Here is a 21,541-nt window from a genome sequence, read left to right as displayed (position 1 = left end):
AGGATTCTCCGAATATAAGAGAGACCGCGTAATATATCTTTAATTCTCTCCTATAGTTTTCTTTTTTTCCTTCGATTCATCGAACTGAATAAACGCGTGCACGAAGATTTCGAAGACAAATAGCGTGAGAAACTTTCAAAATTTGTTTAAACAAAATAAAAAGAGAAGCACCCTAATTTACACAATTATCGAGATTGTGCATCGCGAAAAATAAAAACTTTCGCGCAGTAATAATCGTGTAACGTTATCGATCGAGAGGAGTTAAAATGGCGGTCGGGTCAGTGGCGTCCTCTGTCAAGCATCAAGATCAGACTTCACGTCTATGGCTCGCGGGTAACGGCCGGGTGCGCATACACGAAGGACGGTACGAGGAAAGCCGTGAGAAGCGGAAGTGTCGCACGTTCGCTCGCTGGCACTCGATCGAAGCCCCGAGACATCCGAGGATTCCCTCGTCGAGCGCGTCCTCCGCGATACTCGAGTGCTTGATAAATTGCGGTTAGAATTTGCGTTTTTCTCTTTTATTTCGAACGCGCGCGTGTCGCCACCTATCGCGGAACGTCGATCTGACAGCAGGGACGACAGGAAGTTACGGTGAAGGCGATTGGAGCACGCGAGCGTCTCGGTCGAACCGAGCGATAGCGCTTATTCCGCGAGACTCGTCGCTTCGGCGACTCTGAAGCCATCGCGGACGATCGTCGGGTGGACGTCGACCGCGAGAGCCTCGCCACGACGGCCGTTCGATCGGCCTTTTACGTTGTGCCTGGCTGCAGTGCAGCCGACATGGCGGCGCACCGATGAGCCAATCACAGCGCCGCTCTCTCCGCCATTCAACGACAGTTCCGTCCGCCGCTGGCGCAGCCAGAGACCCCTTCTTCTCGCGTAGTTCGCGTCACTTGGCCGATCTCGCTATCGAATTTTGGCGAGTGGTTTTTTTCACGATTGTCTACGCGGTGCGGTGGAACGTGAAAGGATAGGGACGAGCGAACGGGACGGTGAATCGTCGCGACGCGAGGATATTGGTTCGAGTCGCGCCGCGGCGGATTGTGTTTGGTCACGTGACCGCGCGGAACCGACCGTGGGCCGTGAGAAATGGCGCAAAGATCAGAGTGCATCGGACATCATGGATGGATCCAGTTCGTTGCCGCGGCGATGTCACTTGTGTTTGTTTACAAGCGTGCGAGCACGCGCGCCACGTGCTGAGTGAGGAGGCGAGGCGAGGCGAGGAGAGACGAGGCGGGACGCAAAGAGGTGAGGAGAGACGTGAAAAGAGTGGCGAAGGAAAAGGCAGACAGGGAAGGCAGGCGAGGCGAGACAGGCAGGTACCAACTGTCCCCCCATTTTATAGGCTCCCCCCGTGTTCCGAAATTGATAGTGCCGGTGCCGGCATTAACGACAGGGACCGAGGGGGTGACGAGGACCACGGCGACGAACAGTAATAATGACGGGCAGGGGCTCGAAGAGGCGGGGGCGCCCGCCCAAGTCCGTGGTGATGGAGCGACCGAAGAAGTTCCAGTATCATCTGATGAAAAAGCCCAAGTACTTGCAAAACAGAACGGCAACGGGGACACCGAGCGGTGGCGCCGAGACGCCGAGTTCGCAGCCGAGCACGCCGACGGCGTCCCGGCCGACATCGCCATCGGTCGAGAGCGAGGAGAGCAGTAAGCGCAACACGAGGAATCAGCGTAGGTCGCGTGGCTCGCGTGACAGGCATTCTCGCAAGGGCGGCCACTCCGGATCTGCAGGTGGTGCCTATCAGCGTCGCGGTTACAATCCCAACGTGGATTATCACGACTCTGAATATCACTATGGGTCGGATTTTGGCGATGAGTCCAGCGAGAAGAGCGAGCCCGAGGAAGATCCACTGCCGAGCGACGTGGATTCCTCCGAAAGTATAGAGGAACCCGATCCCTCGAGCGATAGCGACTTTTCCCTGTCCAGTTATAGCACTACCAGTGGTACACCCAGAAAGACACTGCTCAGTCAGCAGCGACCGCCGAGTCCGGATCCATTGTGGCTGCAGAACAGAGATTTGCCGTCGTTGGTATTACCAAAGACCTCAGACGATTTGCTAGTTCCTAAAGAACTGGTCATGCCATCGCTGTCCATCTACGAAGTGCTTAGGCACTTTCGTACCTTGGTACGCTTGTCCTCCTTTAGATTCGAAGACTTTTGCGCAGCTCTCATTTGCGAGGATCAGACCAACTTGCTGGCCGAGATTCACATCATGCTGATTAAGGCACTACTGCGCGAGGAGGACTCGCAGCAAACTCACTTTGGTCCATTGGATCAGAAGGATTCAGTGAATGTTAGCCTATACTTTGTGGACTCTATGACGTGGCCAGAGGTGCTACGTTCATATGTAGAAAGTGACAAGAGTTTTGATCAGAATATTTTACAAATATTAGCCACAACTGAATATCCTTTTACTGCCATCGAGGATAGAATCAAGGTCCTACAGTTTTTAACAGATCAGTTTTTAATTACTAATCCTGTGAGGGAGGATTTGTTACATGAAGGTAAAGTGGAATTCATATAATGTATTATTTTTATCCATGATTCCTATAGAGGCATAATTATATTTGAAATCAGCAGGAAGAAAATGTACCTTGTCCATGCTGATGCAGTCTACTTGTTATCCTTCTTGTAATAATACTTTTTAGTCAAGATTAAATTAGCCTAAACATAAACTTAATGCTGGCTATTCTTTATGTTCAAAATGGTACATATTCAGTAAGGTGCAATTTTATTTTATATATCAATCTGATATAATTTGAACACTGTTAACAATTTTCAAAAAACTGTTGCTTCCAAACAATTTAGCCTCTATATTTGATAGAAATTTTGGAATTTTAAAGTATTTTTTTATCTTTATAAATATTTTATAAAAATTTGTTTCGTGTATTCAAACTATTTATTCTTTTATTTTCAAATCTTAAAATTAAGGAAATTGAAATTTTATTGAAAGCTAAAATGGATAATATCTATGTTTTTTAGGGAGTATGCATTACGATGATCACTGCAGAGTATGTCATCGACTGGGAGATTTGTTATGTTGTGAGACGTGCCCGGCTGTGTTTCACTTGGAATGCGTGGAACCGCCATTGGTCGATGTTCCTACTGATGATTGGCAGTGTAGCACATGTAAAGCGAACAAAGTAATGGGTGTCGTGGATTGTATTCCCGACGTCGAGAAAAATGGATCATTGTGCAGACAAGAGCACTTAGGATTCGATAGATACGGCAGAAAGTATTGGTTCCTAGCGAGAAGAGTTTTTGTGTAAGATAAAGTTCCAATATTATAAATCATATCTAAATTAATTAAAATTTTATAAAATTTTAAGATAGGATAATTATCCATTACTCTCATATCGCATTAACATATATACAGATACAGTCAGAAACTTTATATTTAAGCACAATTTATAATTTTACATTTTGTATATAAATTATTTATAATTATATATATTTTTTATGGGATTTTAGTTTTGATAAATTATAAATTTTTAGAGAGGCAAAAGATATGTAAGGCAGGATAAAACTTGATAAACTTCTAAACATATATATATATATATATATATATATATATATATATATATATATATATGTGTATGTATCAGAGAATTGTAAAAAATTTCTTATTATTGTGCGGTTTTATTTTTTAGTGAGAGTGAAGATGGTGAAGTATGGTATTATAGTACACCATTACAATTGGAGGAGTTGATGCTTGTGTTAGATCCGAATGAAATGGAAGTAGCACTTTGCCGCGAATTGTCAGATTATAAGGACGAGATAGTTCGCCAAATGGAACTCACAGAAACTATTACTAATCAATTTAAAGGAAACAAGAAGTCGTACCTAGAAATAGAAAACGGTAAAAACAATCTTTCCAATTAACGTTATCTTTCAAATCTTTCTTGTCAACATTGAGCACTAGGAATAACAGTTTACATCTTGTCTTGTTTTTATTACATAATTAAAACTGGATATTATAATATAGTAAAATATAGAATATTTATATATTTTTTTAAATATATTAAATACATGTGGAAATAATCATCAATTTATTTTGGTTGAAATATTTTTTAGGTCTTATACAAAAGCTACAAAAAGAACGACAAGAGAAACAGGAAAAAGAAGAGGAGGAAAAAAAGGAAAAACAGAGACAAGAGGCGGAAGAAATGATACGGAGGATGCACGAAGGTACTGATTCTCTCGAGGAGCGTATGGCAATTGTGACAGATCAGAGTGAGACTAAGGTATCCGGTGAAGAATCAGTCACCCAAGTACCTGAAGTGGTCGGTGAAACTGTCGAAGTCGACGCCGATGCATCGTCATCTACAAATACGGATAAAGTTACTGCGAAAACTAGCACTTCTACATCATCATCCGAGGATGTTGATGAAGAAGCTTTAGAAGGAGAAGAAAAGATTGGAAAAGACGGTAAAATTTATTGTAAAACTACAAAATAGCGTTGTCGATATATGCATTAAATAAAAGTTGGTCTTTTTTTTTTATAATAAGAATTATTTTATACAAAACAAAAAATATTTCAATTTGAAAAATATTTCTGGTATTTTGTCTTATTATGTAAATTTGCTGTATGTATATAATAACATATATATATATATATATATATATATATATATATATATATATATATATATATTTACAATAATAATCTTTTTTTTTTCCAGGCAAGAAACACACTATCGTGACGAGATCAAAAACTGGATCGTTACAGCCACGAACTTTTAATATGGACGACTTGAAAAGACGCAGTATGGCACCATTATCAAAAGAAGAACTCGAGAAACTGGACAAGAGTTTGAAAGACTCTGAGGGCGATGGTACTAGACTAACGCGTCAGAAAGCACATCAAATCGCATCTGGCACTCATTTATTCAAACTAGGCATGGACAACAATTTTAAATCATATGTCAATCAGTATAGCAACAATCCTACTGCGTTGAATAAAATGCAAAGGAATGAGGAACGTGACAAGAAACGTCACTTGTCGCACAAATTCTCACTTACCCAGGTTTCGGAATTTAAATGGGTGGGCAGTTTAACAGGCACTCGTGCTTTATTAGTCAGCACGTTACGTCAAACAATCTTGCAGCTCGAGAGCAACATTCAAGCGCCGTTCATGCACACAAATTGGCCATTGCTACGCAAACCATGGACTGCGGCAGTAAGCGCGTGCGTGAATCCACGCGACTTTGCACGTACTCTCATCGTTTTGCAAGCGTGCATCAAGTCCGTTGTGTTTGCGAGTGTATGGCATGATCAACTTGGTCATGTAAAACTGCAACGAGTGACTGCGCTCGAACGCGAGGAAAAAAAGCGACAAGATAAGAAGGAGAAGAAAGAGAAGGAAGATGAGGAAGAGCGTAATCGGCTCTTTAACTTTGTGAAATACACTCTTGGCATGAAACATCAAGTGTGGAAGCAAAAAGGCGAGGAGTATCGGTTACATGGTCAGGGCGGCTGGCTCTGGGTATCAGCTAGTCGTCGTTATAGATTCTCGGAGATGACAAAGTTGGGTCTGCATGCCGGTCCGCAGAAGATCATGGTGCAAATTAGAGATCAAGGCGGTTTAAAAATTCTCGCTCTCGATCCGCCTACTTATGAATTTCTTATTAAGGAGTACTGTCCAAGCAAAACGGAGAACGGCATCACGGTAAAACAAGAAATTAAAGAGGAAGATACAGGAAATGATGCGATTAAACAAGAGTACAACTCGGAAAGTGTAAAAAAGGAACCTACGACGAATGGTGTTGATTCCTCTTTAACAAAGTCCGAATCTCAGTCAGTCAAACAAGAAACAAAGATGAATCTATCATGTAAGTAGCTAATTTAATAAATGATTTAAATTGAATTAAAAGAGAATACAATTAATGTAACATAGTATAACAATAATACTGTAAATAATATTTTAAACTTGCATTTTGTTCGTAAAAAATATTAATAATAGAAAATTTTTAGTTTTAGCTGGCATGAAAATTGAAAAGGTTTTTACTCCAGTCACTGAGTTTGAAGAAGTTGACATCATGAAAGCGCTAACGAGTCCTGGAAGATTGCTTTATCCAAAAATTGCAAAAAAGACAAGGATTGACGATTTCTTGGCACGTAGAACACATTTGAAGGTTTTGGAAGAGAGGAGATTGCAGCAATCTGTAAGTATATTTCTTTGTTAATTAATATATGATCTTTTATCATTTTTATCATGCATTGACGTTTATTATATTTTAGAATAGAATCATCATTCTATTAACAGCAAAAGTATCGATATTTTAACGTCATTATCTTTACAGCTTATAAATATCGAAATATTTTTTACAGGAGAAAACGAAAGAAGTAAACAAAACGCCAAATCAGAAGGGCGGGGGTGGCGGTGATTCTTCGGAAGTTGATATAGAAAATCACGAGGAGAACGAAACGGATGGCAATGGTGTTGTTGGCGGTGGCGGAGATTGTCCATCGTCCATCGGTAAACAGCAGCAAACAAACAAAACAGCAGCAACAACAACTATTTCTGCATCCACAAAGGAAATGCTGACGGCAATCAACAAACGTGTCCAACAGATGCGTGCACAATATGCGAATATGGTCAAGCTTTATAAGAACGTCGGGTGTTATTCGCCCTATTGCAACATGAATAATACTGGTAGCAAGAACAATACTGCGCAAGTTATCGCCGTGCAAATCTCCGATACTTGTTACTCGCCTATATGCATGCAAAGGATGCGTCTGAAGCGCGAGTTGATTACGCTAGCACGTAAAACAAACGCACTCAGCAACAATCAGCAGTCATCTCTTTCTTCATCCTTGTCACAAATCATCAGTGTAAAAACGGAACCCTCGGACGAAACAAAGGATGCGATCAGACGAGATTTGGAATCGGCAGTGGCATCAGCGACTCATTACAACGAAGAATCAGCGACGAAAGACGCCGTTTCACCCTCATTACCTTTGAAGAAGATTAAACTCGAAAACGACAAGGGGGAGATAACCGTCACGACGAGCAATATCGTTACGACCACCACGACGATAACGACGACTCGACAAACAGTGACAAAGAGCTCGGATGGTGCGATGCAGGAACACTCTACTGTGAATCGTAATTCCACGACCGTTTCATCGGAAGTTACTACAACGACGGATAAGAATAGTACAAAAACGGTAATGATTGTGAATCGTAGAGGAAGAACGGTGCAACGGAGCGCGATTACCAAGGAACTGCATGCTGATGGCAGCGAACGAATTTATACGGCGACGTCAACGAAGGGCAAGATATATCTGAAGAAGGTAGCAATCTCTTTGGCCGATCGTAGGAAAAAACGCACCCCTGTCAAGTATCCGCTCTGTTCAACTTTTTGCACGAGGAACAAGCATCGTAGTATACTGGTGCTGCCTCAACACGAGTTAAGAAAAATGTCCCGCGTCGGCGGTAAAACGCCCGTGCAAGGATTTCATCATCAGGCCAAGGCGAATATGTCGGTGTGGCCGTACTCATGCCCCAGACCTTTGTTCAAGACTTGCTGGTTATACAGAACGGTCGGTCTAAAATCGCTGGCCGCTGCCGCGATTCAACTGAGGATACTCTGGGCGTGTCTTAGGTGGGATGACATGGCAGCTAAGCCTTTGTCTACCGATGGCAAGAATCAGATCACTACCGACACGGAGATTATGTCGCTAGAAATATTGAAGCATCGACATGTCGGACAGTTTCTCGACAGGACGCAATATCTGCGTAGGAAAGTCGTAATACCGCTCGAGCTTCCAAAGCAAGTCAGAGGTTTGTGATAAATTAATATGAGAGATAATTTACTGAATAAATAAAAAATTTATATTAGTTTATTGATATTTCTTTAAAATTATGAGAGTGATAAATTGTAATCTTTTAAAATCGTTATCTATATCATTTAATATGCTATATTCATTTTCTATACAGAGGTTACGTCTATAAGAATTGGTCTGAGAAAACGAAAGCGTCCAGAATCTCCGCAGAGTACCGAGCCACAAGTCACCGAAGAATGGGTCGACGAGGACAAGTTGGAATTGTGGGAGATCAAACAATACGGTGACAGGTATATAGCAATTAAGATATGCTGCAGGTATCTAATGACTATTAAAGTATTTGCATGTTATTTCGCGTCGTAGATATTTGTGAGGTATTCTTTTTCTAATATATATATTCGCGTGGTATATATATATATATATATATTCGCATATCATGTGGTTGCTACACCATTGACCAATTTTATTAGATCTACTCGAATTCTAGTTCAATTAATATTAAATAATAATGATTCTTATATATGTTTTATTAATACATTTCTAAAAATAAAATAATCTAAAAAATAAAAACGAATGAAAATAAAACTTAGGATTAATAGGATTATTTTGAAATGATAACCAAAGTCACAGTAGGAAAAATATTGTATATGCTTTATTAAATTTTGTAAATGTTTATTAATAATCTTTTATTAAAAAAGAGATAATAAGAAAAATCAGATGATATATAAATTAGTATATATAAATCTTTCCTAACAATGTGATCTTCTAATTACTTTTCTAACTTTATTATTATAAATAAATCTACAAAAGTTGAAAATTTTGCCTCCTTTATGAACAATGAATTTGTGTGAAATGTATTATTTCTATGTTTTGCTTCCGAATTCATCGATGACATCGTTTCGTCTTAAATGCTGACCGCTTTAACCCTTCGCTTGCTTTCTCTTTTTCATCGGGAACTAACCCTCCGCTTGGTGTGTCTGTCCTGTCTCCAGGTTAGAGAAGGCTAATGCCCAGATTATTACTAGGAGTCGCTCGGGAGCGCCACAATCAGTGGTCGTCAGCGGTGGTAATAGAACCGCCGGTGCCGCTGCTTCCGGTGGTACGACCGGCCTGTCCGGTGACCAATTGGTGAGCGGCAAAGCGACGCCGGAAGAGATCAAAGAAAAGATGGAACAACAATTACGTATGCAACGGGCGGCTCATCAACAAAAACGTGCCCTAGAGACCCTCAAGAATCAACCGGCGAACTCGACATCACCAGCTACTCAACTTGTCAAAGTCACAGCTAATTCCTCTCACGGTAAGTCAATTATAGAAAATTGCATATAATGAATCGAGAATTCGAATAGATTTATAGATAACAATGATGTTTTTGATTTTGCTATTTAATCTTATTTGTCAAGCTTGATTTTTCATAGGATGAATAACTTGAAGTAAAAGCGTGGAACAAAATATTAATTAAGATAGCACCGATATTAAAATTACAATGACAATTAAAATAAATCTTTAAAATGATCAATTTTGTATTTGTAGATGGTACAGTTAAATTAGTTTCAAAAGTTGCGATTCCAGCAAATCCGAACAGCACAAAGTCGCAATTGACTTCTCTTCTAACAACTCCTACTCAGAACAAAACTTTTATCGGTACCCGACGAATTTACATGACAAAATGTAAGTTATTTACTTTCATTTTCAAGCATGCTATATGAATTATAATGACAAGATTATACGAGCTGCTCTATTGTCTTATTTCAGCAGCTGATGGAACTACTAAGGTAGTGACTGGTTCTACTAGTATTTTACCGAAAACACCGCAAGCCCAAACATTGAATCAGTCATCTCTAATTAAAATAACGCAAGCAGGTAAGCTTATCTATCTTATTTTTCCATTTCCAATCTATCTTCATACATATAATCCAATATGTCCTTCCATCGCATCTTTCTAGGTACCAATTCGCCTGTACAAGTACAACAGAAAGTGCAAATTCTTAGAGGGCCAGACGGAAAGTTACAAGTGCGTGGTTTATTGCCTGGTCAACAATTGATCCAGATGCCTGATGGGAAATTACATGTACTAAATGTGAGCCAAACGGTGAGCAGCCCGTCTGCACAATCAAACTCTACAATGCCTACAAGCACTCCCCAGGTAATTCACTTGAAAGAATACTGTTTAATGTTCTCTTCATTCTGCTTCATAAAGTAAAAACTTAAAAAAATGAGACATAACATAAGTACAATACATATAATTTAATTGCGATATAATAGATTAATGTATATGTAATGAAAACTATAAGTAATATATATTTCTATCTTTCTCTCTCAGACAAAAACTGCAGTTAGTTCTGCCAAAGTGGCAATTTCCGAAACTTCTACGACTAAAACCAGTCCAACTACAAAAGCAACAGTGAATTCGACGACGCAACAATCACTGCAGCAAGTTGTGCAAGCTGTCCAACGCGTAAAATCTGCGACTTTGACTCCTACCACACCGACGAAAAATGCTATTGTGGTCGCCAATACAGGACAGACCGCGCAGGTAATCGCGCGGTGTTTTCGATGGCTCTCTTGATTGATATAAATTAAACATAAATTTGAATGTATGATATTCTAATGAAAAAGAAAATTCACAAGAAAAATAAATATCAATAAATTTAAATCAAATATCGCTGAAAAAGAAAGATTAAGATTTTTCTAGAAATTGCTTGGAAAATGAAGAAGATTTGATCGAAAATATTGAAAAAAATAAACATGATATTTCGGAGATTCTTTTGCATTCTAAAATTAACTATAATACAATTACATTTATTTTATTATTTGCTTATATTTTATTACATTTGCATTATTATATTATTTACTTACATTTATTTATATTATTCGTATTTATATTATACATGTTGTATAAATATTATATCTAGGTAATATCTTCCGGTGGACAAGTTATAAGTGGCAATCAAATAGTGGTTACGAACGCAAACTTTGCCCAACAATTGGTGGCAACAGGTAAAGCCCAATTGACAACACTCGGGGGCCATCAAGTGGTAATACGTAGTACACCTACTGGACAATCAATTGTACATCTGAATTCGACAAATAGCGGTATAATCGTTAAAAGTACCGTACCTGCTAATAAGCAACAGCAAGGTTAATAATTTTAGAATTATTTTTATTCTGTAGATTAAAGGACATTTTGAGCAAATTAACTTAATTGGCGACTTATTCAATCATTAATTAATCTATTAAAATTAATCAATTAAGCAAAGTTGTCTATAAAATAATTTTGGGTTGGTCAAAACAGTTTTGATGCACATGAATCTACAGATTATATATTTTATTAATTATATACATATTTCTCGAGATAATTATAATAATATTATTCTTGTAATAGTACTGTATTAATTTAAATAACATATGTACTGACGATACGAATTTTTCTTTTTTAGTCACGCAGTCTTCGACAGTTACGGCGCAATCCGCCGCCAGTACAAATGCGAACCCGATAACCACCACCACTGCTACTTCTACTGCATCGGTGACGACCACTCAGAGTTCTGCCACAGTTCCAGCTCCAGGAAGCATTGAGGCTTCCTTGCTGGCAGGACAACCGCCCGGTACAGTGATTAAATGTGTGACGGCGCAGGTGATTCAAACAACCGAAGGCCCGCGTATCGTATTACAGGGTTTACAAAGTGCAGATTTTACACCGCAGCAATTAAACATGGTGCAACAGCAAGTAAAACAGCAACTTCTCAAAGGTTAGCATCTAAAAATGTTTAAAAAAAACACAATCTATTGGCGAATTTTCGCCAAAGATATCGAATTAAAAATTTTATATCGCTTTCAGCGCAAGCAGCAACTGGCAAGCAAGGTGTCTTAGGACCTACAAAGATTTACTTGGCTGTTCAACCAGTTCAGCCTTCCAATAACCAGCAGCAGCAGCAACAGCAGACTTCGCAGGTTTCGTCGACGGCAAGTACCCCTATGGCGTCGACTCCGAAACAGCAACCTATAGTTTCCCCACCACCTGCTACTGGTACACAATTTTTTAATATCTTGTTATTATTTAATAAATATACAATGACGATTGAATAGATATATATGAGTGTATTGATATTTATATAATATTAATAAATATTTAGTAATAATTGTTTTGTCAAATTCATTATATATATGTGTGTATATATATATAATGAATTTGACAAAAAAACTATTAGTATATACATCTTTTTCAATAGAACCACAAGGAGCTACCGAAACCATTCCAGAATTTCCACAAGCGGTAACACCAAAATCGGATAAACCGAAAGTGGTTGTTCAACAAGTAGGACGTGTGACGAACGCAACAGAGGATGATGCACAAAAAGCGAATATAGCAAATGGGCAGCAACCTTCACAATCCTTAAAAGAAGGAAGTGATTCATCAAATAAATTCATATTGACACCAGACTACATTCAACAAAGTTAGTATATAAACAATTAAAGAAAATATAAAAAACATACAAAACATGTACAAAGTATATGTTTTGCAATATCTTTCAATCAAATATAATTTCCTTACAAATATTTCATAAATATCCAAGTAAATTTCTGTATACAAAATATCTTTGAAAAAATATTACTTATATAACAAGATCTTAAAAGAAAATTATATATATATCAATAATATAGGTTTATGTTATCTAGAAAAAAATTTTTTAAAGATACGTAAGAAAAATATATCTTGATACAGAATTTTCTTTCATAAACAATAAACTTTCTTATATTTTTATATATTTCTTTTCTTATAAAAAAAGATTTTTGCAAATTTTCTTTGTATAAGCAATATTTATTAAATAGGCTTAGATGCATTCACACACATTTATACATATTTTCATAATTGTAGCGATTAAAAATGCCTTGAAACAAGAGAACCTCAATCCGGAGATAGAAGAAAAATTATTGCAATTGCAACGTTACCAGGAGAAGCAAATGAAAGGTGGCGTGGAGAACTCCGTGACAAATAATCAGACTCATCACAATTCGTCCGCAGTAACAACGCCGCGTCCGCCATCGCGTAAACGGCCGGCACCCTCGTCGAACATTCCAGTGTCAGCGACAACGACGACGCCGACAATCATGCAATCATCGTCTAGCGGCGGCGATGACAAAGATGACAAAGATTGGGTAGAAACACCCAGAAAGAGACCGGCACTGAAACAGGAAACTCGCGATGCGACCCCAAAGTAAGCCATATAAACATATGGAATATTAATGTGGTATAACACAGTAGTGCAACTTCGTGTTGGTATCTTCAGTATCATTCAGTATATCGAGAATTACATCATTCTTTCATATATTTTTCTTACAATATATATTAATATATAATTTCATATTTTGTTGTAATTATTAAAATATTTTTTGAATACTTTAAAAATTATATTAAAAATTATATATTAATAAGAATATTCAATTATTAAGGATGTAATATCTCGGATTGGAATTTAATCATATTCATGCCTGTTTCTACCAATGTAGTTTAAACTCATTTGACAATATAAAAATGACAAATGACAATATAAAAATTTGTATTATATAACATAACATGTTGTATTATATAATGATAATTATATATATTACAAATAATAAAGGTATAAGACTCGAAATATAAAATTAACAAATTAGTTTCAATAGCAATACGAGTCGAGCATCGATATTATGACACATTTATTTTTTTATTATACAATAAAAGGCATGAAACAAATAAAAATAAAAAGAAGGAATAGCGAACATTTCGACCTTATTTTTGGGTCATCTTCAGTGCAAATGTGATGATGTGGTAAAAATATAACAAAGGTGTTACATATCTGAATCGATGAGATAGGATGCCAAAATAATACTAAATGTCTCGGTATCTCATTATCTTGACGATGCTTCCAGCCATCGAAGATACCTTTTATTGTATAATAAATAAATAAATGTGTCATAACATCGACGCTCGACTCGTATTGCTATTGAAACTAATTTGTTAATTATATATATATATATATTATATATATATAAATCTGAAAAATCAAGCATTAAAGAAAAAATTTTTTTAAAGATTTTTTGTCGCATATTTGTCCAGCATTTGTATATATAAGATACATATATATATAATTTCAAATATTTATCATTGTTCATTATTGTTATTAGTATATCACATGCTATTCTGTTTTCTTTTTTCTATTCTGTTCTTTTATCTTTTTTCGTTTTTTCCTATTTCTTAAATAAGCGAAGTTGTACTATTATATTATACTATATTATTAATTTCGCTATTTTGTTTTGGGTCTAGTCGCTTTGCTTTACCTAACATTTTTAAATTTGATAATTTTTTTATTTTTATTTTTAACTTGTAACTTTTGTAATATTTGTATATGTGCATATATATGTGTGTATGTGTGCATGCGCACAATATCGAAATACGAAAATAAAAGTTTTCATCATGCTCTTTATTTGAATTTGAAAAATAAAAAGTTTTTTTTTATAAATGTATGTTCTTTTTAAAAGATGTCTATTTTACTTAATAAATATTTAAAAGGATCTTTAAAGTTATAATCAAATTTGAATCCAATGTTCTTTGCACACATACAAACACATACACTCATACAAATAAACAATATCACGAGAATCGTATAAAGCATGTAATGTCAATTTGCGTGTATGTAAAATTTTTTTATGAAAAGTGAAAATTAATATCATAACGTGTATAAAAAGAACATTGGGCTAAAATTTAATTGTATTTGAAATACATTTGTGACGTACATACAAACATAATTATTTATGATGAAAACATTTATTTTTTTTATTAAATACATATAATGTTTTTTTTTTTAAATATAGAGAGCATGACATAGTTTTATTTTCGTGTTTAATCCTGTCTCATTAATATCTGGATCGGTTTTGGTATCAAATTCAATTTAAATCATATACACATGTATAATGAAATTTTAAAATATAATGACACTCCTTAAGCTTAATCAGCCTCTATTTTTTATTGTATTTGATGATTTGTTCTTTGTTCTAGAGAGTGTAAAAATTTCAAAGAAAATCATTCTCACATTTCGTAATTTTTTTTTCTTTCTTTCATATCATTTTCATCCTCAGTATCTGTCTTGCCAATTCATTATCTTGACATCCTTTTTTCAATTTTATTTTTTAAGGTTTCCCTCATCTTTCTTAATATTTCCCTTAAAAATTCAAGAATTAAAATAGTATATAAACGTGATTTTTCCTTATTGAATATTCTTTTTATAAGTTCTTTATTTACGAAATAATTTAATAAAAAAATGTTACAGATATATACATATACATATTTCGCCTTCTCATACTTTTCTTAAACTCAAACTGATTTTTTTTATATCACTCTACTTTCTTCGAAGAAAGATTTTAAGTATTTTGAAAATTTGTACAAAAATAAATCTGATGGATATTATTTTGAATAATATTCAATCAAACGTTTTATCCTATATATATATATATATATATATATATATATATATATATATATGTATATGTATATATATGTATAAAAATACTAAATGTGCTTTCTTTTTTCAGTTAACTCGGGAAATTTTAAGGCAAAAACATACACTTCCTTGTATATGTTTTGTCAAAAAAGAATATGTGATAAATATAACACATATTCTTGGTAACAAATGAGAAATTTATATTGCAAATAAATTATCTCAAAATGATGCATCTTATCAATGTGTTCAAACTTTAAATTGTATATGTCATATATGTATTCATAAATGATTATTTCCAGAGTGACGAAGCTATCAGAAGCATTAGATAATGAGTCGTCTCCTAAAAACCGATCTGCAAAATTAAAAGATACACAAGAGCAGAGAAGAAAACAACAGATGCATTCGAGAATGCAAGTTTTATTGTTTCGACATAAAGAACTTCTTAAAAAAGATATTCTTAAGAAGAGAGCTTTACTCGAGAAAGAGCTTCAAATTGATATACAGGTAAATACAATGCATAGATATATGTTCCAATAATAATATGTATAATATATATGTATATACAATTATACAATTATATACAATTATATAAAGTATATATAATTTTAGTATAATATGTATAATATAGAAGATGTCACTCTTGTGATGTTATATTTTGGAAGTCATTTAATTGATTGAGTAATCTAAAGAAATTTTTGCTTCTTTTGTTTATTATTAATGTCAAACAAAGTGAATATATAATATAATAATAACTTTATAATAATAACTTTTAATAATAATAACTTTAAGTCCTGTTACTGCACTATTCAAATTTCGACTCTAACACTGTCGCAAATGTATGTATAATTTTTATCGAATTGAATCTTGTATTCTTTTCTATATCTTACTTTATTCATATAATCTATGTTCTCAATTCAAAAGAAATGCTCACTATCCAAGTCCGAAACTCATTTCATAACATTTAATGCGACAATAAGAAGTCAATTGTTAAAGAGATAATTTAAAAAATAAGAGAACTTATTTTCAAGTTATCTTAAATCGAGAACTTATTGATGATAATTTATTACTCGAAAATAATAAAGTTAAACATTCCGTATCTTTTTCATAAAAAGTATAATCATTGTTTTTTTTAATATAGATTTAAAATGTAATTTAAAAATCTTCAATTATATCAGTTTTGCAGAATTGTAATTATCAGCATGTTTCAATAATGCCTAAATAAATATTGCAGAAGGATCTATCGACGGAACTCGCTACCAGGACGAAAGCAGAGAGGCATAAACAGGACGAGGTAAAGGTAGGCAGCGCGAAACGAAAAGCCAATGCTCAAGTAGCACAACAAGTTAGCCCGTCCAATCGAAACAGTGGTAGTAGCAGGCCGAAAAAACACAAGACCCAAGGTAACAGCGCGACTCCACCTAGTGGTTCCACATCCGCTACGCGTATCAAGAAAGAGAAGCTGTATTGCTTGTGTAGAACTCCCTATGATGAAACCAAGTAAGTAATCTTCAAGAAAAATCTCAAAGCCATATAAGACTCGGTTTAATTTTTATATATTCTAGAGAATCGCATATTACATTTTAACTAGTTAAAAGCAATTTGAAACTCTTTTATTTTAATTATGAAATATTATTGATAAATTCATAAACTAACATTGCAAAATATTTTTAGTTATGTATGTTTTTAGAATTACAATATATTTAATCGGTAAAATGAGACTTTAAATTTCGATGTCAATTGTAAGATGGTCTTGTGAAAGTTATAAACAGCTCAATTTTTTTTTAAAGATTTTACGTGGGATGCGACTTGTGTAACAATTGGTTCCATGGTGACTGTGTTGGTATAACAGAGGAGATGAGTAAATCTCTGTCGGAATTCGTTTGTACAGAATGCAGACATGCGAGAGATACGCAGGAGTTATACTGCTTATGTAAACAGCCTTATGATGAATCTCAGTAAGTACATTAAAATGTAAAAGCCTAATTATACATTTAATATTGTAATGCAAAAAAAAATAAAAATCACAAAAATATAATTAAATTGTGTGCGAATTAACTTATGAATAAATAAATTAATTTAAAAATATATTCACTTATACATTGTAATATTTATTATATATATATATTATACATATTTAATATTATATTTAAATTAATTTTTCTATTTCTATATTTTTAATAATTGATTTTCATATACATCTCTTTAACATATAATACTATGCAATATTAATAGAAAATTATATTTAATTATATAATGGAATTAATTACGTATTTAGTATCTGTAACATATTTCTCTCTCTTCGCTTAAAGGTTTTATATATGCTGCGATAAATGTCAGGATTGGTTTCACGGTCGGTGTGTTGGTATTCTTCAATCAGAGGCTGACAATATTGACGAGTATGTCTGTCCGAATTGCCAACGGAATTCTTCTGTCAACTTTGCCAATATGAAGAACCTCAATGCGAAGGATCTCGATCTGTTGAAAAAATTAATTAAACAAATACAGGTGTGTATACTTTCTTTTTATTGTAATATAAATAATTCTATAAGAAAAAACTATAATATTTTTCTATATAAATTTATATAAGTAAAAAATCGAATATTTATAGCATATAAGTGTAAAAAATATATCTTTATTCTGTGGTTAAGGATTTATAAACCAGCTCGATGAAATTAATATTTAGTCACACAATATAATGTAATTTGTTTGTTTAAGGCTCATAAAAGCGCATGGCCTTTTATGGAACCAGTAGATCCTAATGAAGCACCAGATTATTATAAAGTTATAAAGGAACCAATGGGTAAGTATGACTCTTTATCAATTTTATTTCTCTTCGGATCATTTTGCTATAAAAGCAGTTTTCTGAATGTAATATATATCTTGTTTTAATTAGTGTAAATGTACATGTGATTTTATATATATTTATTTAATTACATATGTGCATTATATTCATTGTTTCAGACTTGCAGACTATCGAATTAAGAATAAATGACCGATCCTATAAAAAACTGAGCGAGTTTATTGGCGACATGACAAAGATATTCGACAATTGTCGCTATTATAATCCTAAGGAGTCGCCATTCTTCAAATGTGCAGAGTCTTTGGAGACGTATTTTGTTCACAAAATCAAGAGTCTGAGGGAAAAATTCTCCGAAGGGAAGTAAATCAATCAAAAAGTAAATAAATAATGTAGCCGTATGTGAAATCGGATCAAAGTGAAGTGCACAAGAATTAATTTATTGTGCAGTGCGTTTCACGCAAAACAGAACGGAACACAATTTGTGCCAGTACAGTACACTACACCTAGAAAAACTGAAACTATTTCAGAGTAAGCTTAAGTATGTAAAAGTAGAGAACGCACCGGTCTCCGCTATATTTATTATAGTTGTGTGAACATTCTCCTCTCCTTCTCTCTTTTTGCAATTTACGAATTCTGAGTTCCAATTATATTGTACGAAATGTGAATTTTAAACCAGAACTTACAGCTCGTGCCGTAAGATCTTATTTGCAAGATTTCTTTTGCTACTGACTAGTAGTGAACAAAAGAAAGAAAGCCATATATATAGGATACGATTAACGTTTATTTTATTTTATTTTTACAATTTTTCGTATTGAAATATAGTTATGTAAAATAATTTTCTTGTTTTCATTACCAAAAGCCCCCGTAATTCTTCATTATTTTTTCTGACACATGGAAATAGAAGGTTTGACAGATTGTAAGATCCGCTTCGCAGTTAGTTTTAATTTTTTATAGCTGTGAGACGATGAACATAGCATTTTTAATCACTTTTTAAATCCTCCCTACAGTTTCTGCAACACTTTAAATATTCCCATCATATTTCTCTTTGAACAGATAAAAATATATTGAATTTTCGCATATTTTGTATCGCATATGCCTTATGAATGAAGAAGATTATTCATAAATCATGTGGATATACTGTACATGCTAAATATATAAAATAACATAGGAAATCGATTTTACAAAACGTAATAACTTATTTTATTTCCGTATTATAACTTTTTCTCTGTATTTTCTATAAAAAATAAAGTTTATTAAAAAAGAAATTAGCCAAATTTATATCACGAATTTTCAGAGATTAAACCTTAAATAATGAAATAAAATGATATCCGACAATTGTTACATTACGAATTTATTTTATTTAACGAGTAAGACTACTAGTGTGAAATAAAATTATCATACTGAAAGTTATTTTAAATTGTATCTCGAATTATTTATCTTATTTTGATACTGATATAGTTCTGAGCTACTTCCTCTAATGTAATCTATATGAATTATTTTCCAAATAATGGTCTTTTTAGATGTAGAAAAACAGAGAGACTGTTAATATATTAATCAGATATCGATCTAAGTTAAGAATATAAGTTCGAATTCAGGACTGACTTAATCTGCACACATTATGATATTTTAATTATAAAAAAAGTGCAGAAAGAGAGACACACAATTTCGTGTTTTTTGTATATTAAATCCTCTTTTTCTACATATATAAAATACATGTCACAGTTATATGAGCTAACGTCATGTTTATTTCAAGTTTGTGCAGTAGTTGTAAGTTGTGGTTCTCAGAATTCATGCAATATTCATCACGTTACGCTATTATTTATGTACATATAATACGCGATCGTGATTTCACACGAGTAAAATATGGTCCGGATTACATGAAAAAGAAAGAAATAAGATCGACTATCTCTGAAAGATAGTTTTGAAATGGTTTAAAAAACTCTGCCACACTGCTATTCCTTTATAGCGTACCCGATGTGAAAGAGAAGGAAGTAAATACAATTGTCACCGTATAGCTGTAAGACTATTTTTTAGAATTACACGCATAATATATAAATTGTACAAATTCATTTATCGTCTCGTACTCACAAAGTTCTAACGATTACGATTATATTTACTTATGCGTTATTTTAATCACATAAATAAATTTTCTATGAAATTGTTTATAATCGACAACTCACATTTAGGCATTTAGATTGTAAGAAACCAGCAGAGAAATCTGCTATGTATATACACACAATATACACAATTACACATATGAGAAGAAAAGAAAGATCCTCAAAGAGAGGCAATTGTAGAATTTTTTGATTTTCAAGCAAAGAGAAAATAAAAAGCCAATGAAAAATACAGAGGAGTTTATTTCAATGAAATAATAAAAAGTATTGTTTTTGTATATTTTAGCTGTATTAAAAAATAGAAGAAGAAGAAGAAAAGAAGAGAAAGGAAGAAATATATCTGTTGTAAAAATTCGTTTAAAAAGCATACTCTAATTCTATATGATTTGAAAGAATATGAGAGAACGCTAAGAGTAATACACGAATATTCCTTCGTGTTAAAAGGCGAAAATATATAAATATATATAAATAATAGAGCTATATACATATATACATAAATATTAGATGTATTAAAGGACTAGAAGATACACTTACTTTCGAGAAACTTGAATAATGTAATAACAGAAAAACAAAAAATAACGTATCTTGCAAAACATATTTGTTTTCCCGTATAAATTTGTTTACAAATTCTACGAACAGAAATGTGATTGAATAAAAATATATCTAAGAGATAACAAAAATATGAAAAAGGAAAAAAATTATTTCCTTTTTATATATATTTAAAATGATCGTACTTTGTATCTTTGTCTTATATTTATAATAAAAATATAAAAAAGTTAAAATTATTTTAAATTTTTATACTTATTTAAAATTATTATACGTGTGCTTCTGTATGCATCTCATACTTGTATTTTAAAAAACAGTAAATACATATCATGATAATATCTAATCAATTTCAAAATCTTCATGGATCTTCTATAAGAAATCCGTATTTTTCTCCTAATTTAAAAAAAAAAAATATTCTTAAACTCAAATTCTTTTATCTGTTCGTAGAATAAGTCGACAAAGTTAACAGGGAAGAAACTGAGAGATATCCTACATTAAATTATCCTTAAAAAAATGCAAATTTCTATTTCTAGAAGAGTCCTCAGAACAAATCTCATGAATCCTATTCGCTGTATATTGTATTATACATTTGTGCATTTTTTCATGCAAACGAGATCTTATTATTAGACTCGTCGACAAAGCGCAAACGGTTTATTTTAAACGCGAAGAGAAATCGCTCAAATAAGAGGAAAAGAAGAAAACAGATTGTAAATTATTCGCCACGGCATATGTATGTATGTGTGTGTGTGTGTGTGTGTGTGTGTGTGTGTGTGTAACGCTTGTACAGTATTTTTAATTCG

General features: G+C 33.7%; 1 protein-coding gene across 3 annotated transcripts; it reads left to right on the top strand.

Annotated features, from left to right (window-relative positions):
• The first annotated feature begins 83 nt into the window (after positions 1–83).
• Positions 84–19,301, top strand: LOC105251363 (nucleosome-remodeling factor subunit NURF301). Of its 3 annotated transcripts, none has more exons than XM_011258126.3 (24): positions 84–2,516; positions 2,995–3,277; positions 3,663–3,871; positions 4,087–4,440; positions 4,695–5,843; positions 5,986–6,176; positions 6,343–7,798; positions 7,955–8,090; positions 8,793–9,100; positions 9,334–9,471; positions 9,559–9,663; positions 9,747–9,946; positions 10,124–10,336; positions 10,716–10,941; positions 11,241–11,552; positions 11,642–11,830; positions 12,033–12,257; positions 12,680–13,019; positions 15,581–15,785; positions 16,513–16,778; positions 17,069–17,236; positions 17,591–17,786; positions 17,997–18,081; positions 18,243–19,301. In XM_011258126.3, the coding sequence occupies exons 1-24, from the start codon at positions 1,439–1,441 to the stop codon at positions 18,443–18,445; spliced, it is 8,235 nt and encodes a 2,744-aa protein (XP_011256428.1). In that variant the 5' UTR covers positions 84–1,438; the 3' UTR covers positions 18,446–19,301. The 3 variants fall into 3 exon arrangements, with proteins under 3 accessions (XP_011256428.1, XP_011256429.1, XP_025264173.1); XM_011258127.3 differs by having other exon boundaries at positions 85–2,516; positions 8,826–9,100; positions 9,556–9,663; positions 18,243–19,300; XM_025408388.1 differs by having other exon boundaries at positions 1,439–2,516; positions 9,556–9,663; positions 18,243–19,300.
• The last annotated feature ends 2,240 nt before the right edge of the window (positions 19,302–21,541 follow it).

The sequence above is a fragment of the Camponotus floridanus genome, unplaced genomic scaffold (assembly GCF_003227725.1).
Source record: "Camponotus floridanus strain SB8 unplaced genomic scaffold, Cflo_v7.5 scaffold1, whole genome shotgun sequence".
NCBI lineage: Eukaryota > Metazoa > Arthropoda > Insecta > Hymenoptera > Formicidae > Camponotus > Camponotus floridanus.
This window is presented reverse-complemented; position numbering and strand designations above follow the sequence as displayed.

Bases quoted from the DNA above. Each gene is read 5' to 3' on its own strand.
- LOC105251363 (XM_025408388.1), top strand. From the start codon at position 1,439: ATGACGGGCAGGGGCTCGAAGAGGCGGGGGCGCCCGCCCAAGTCCGTG. The intron at 9,472-9,555 runs GTAAGTTATTTA...GTCTTATTTCAG, and splicing joins ACGAATTTACATGACAAAAT to CAGCTGATGGAACTACTAAG. The intron at 10,337-10,715 runs GTAATCGCGCGG...TATTATATCTAG, and splicing joins ATACAGGACAGACCGCGCAG to GTAATATCTTCCGGTGGACA.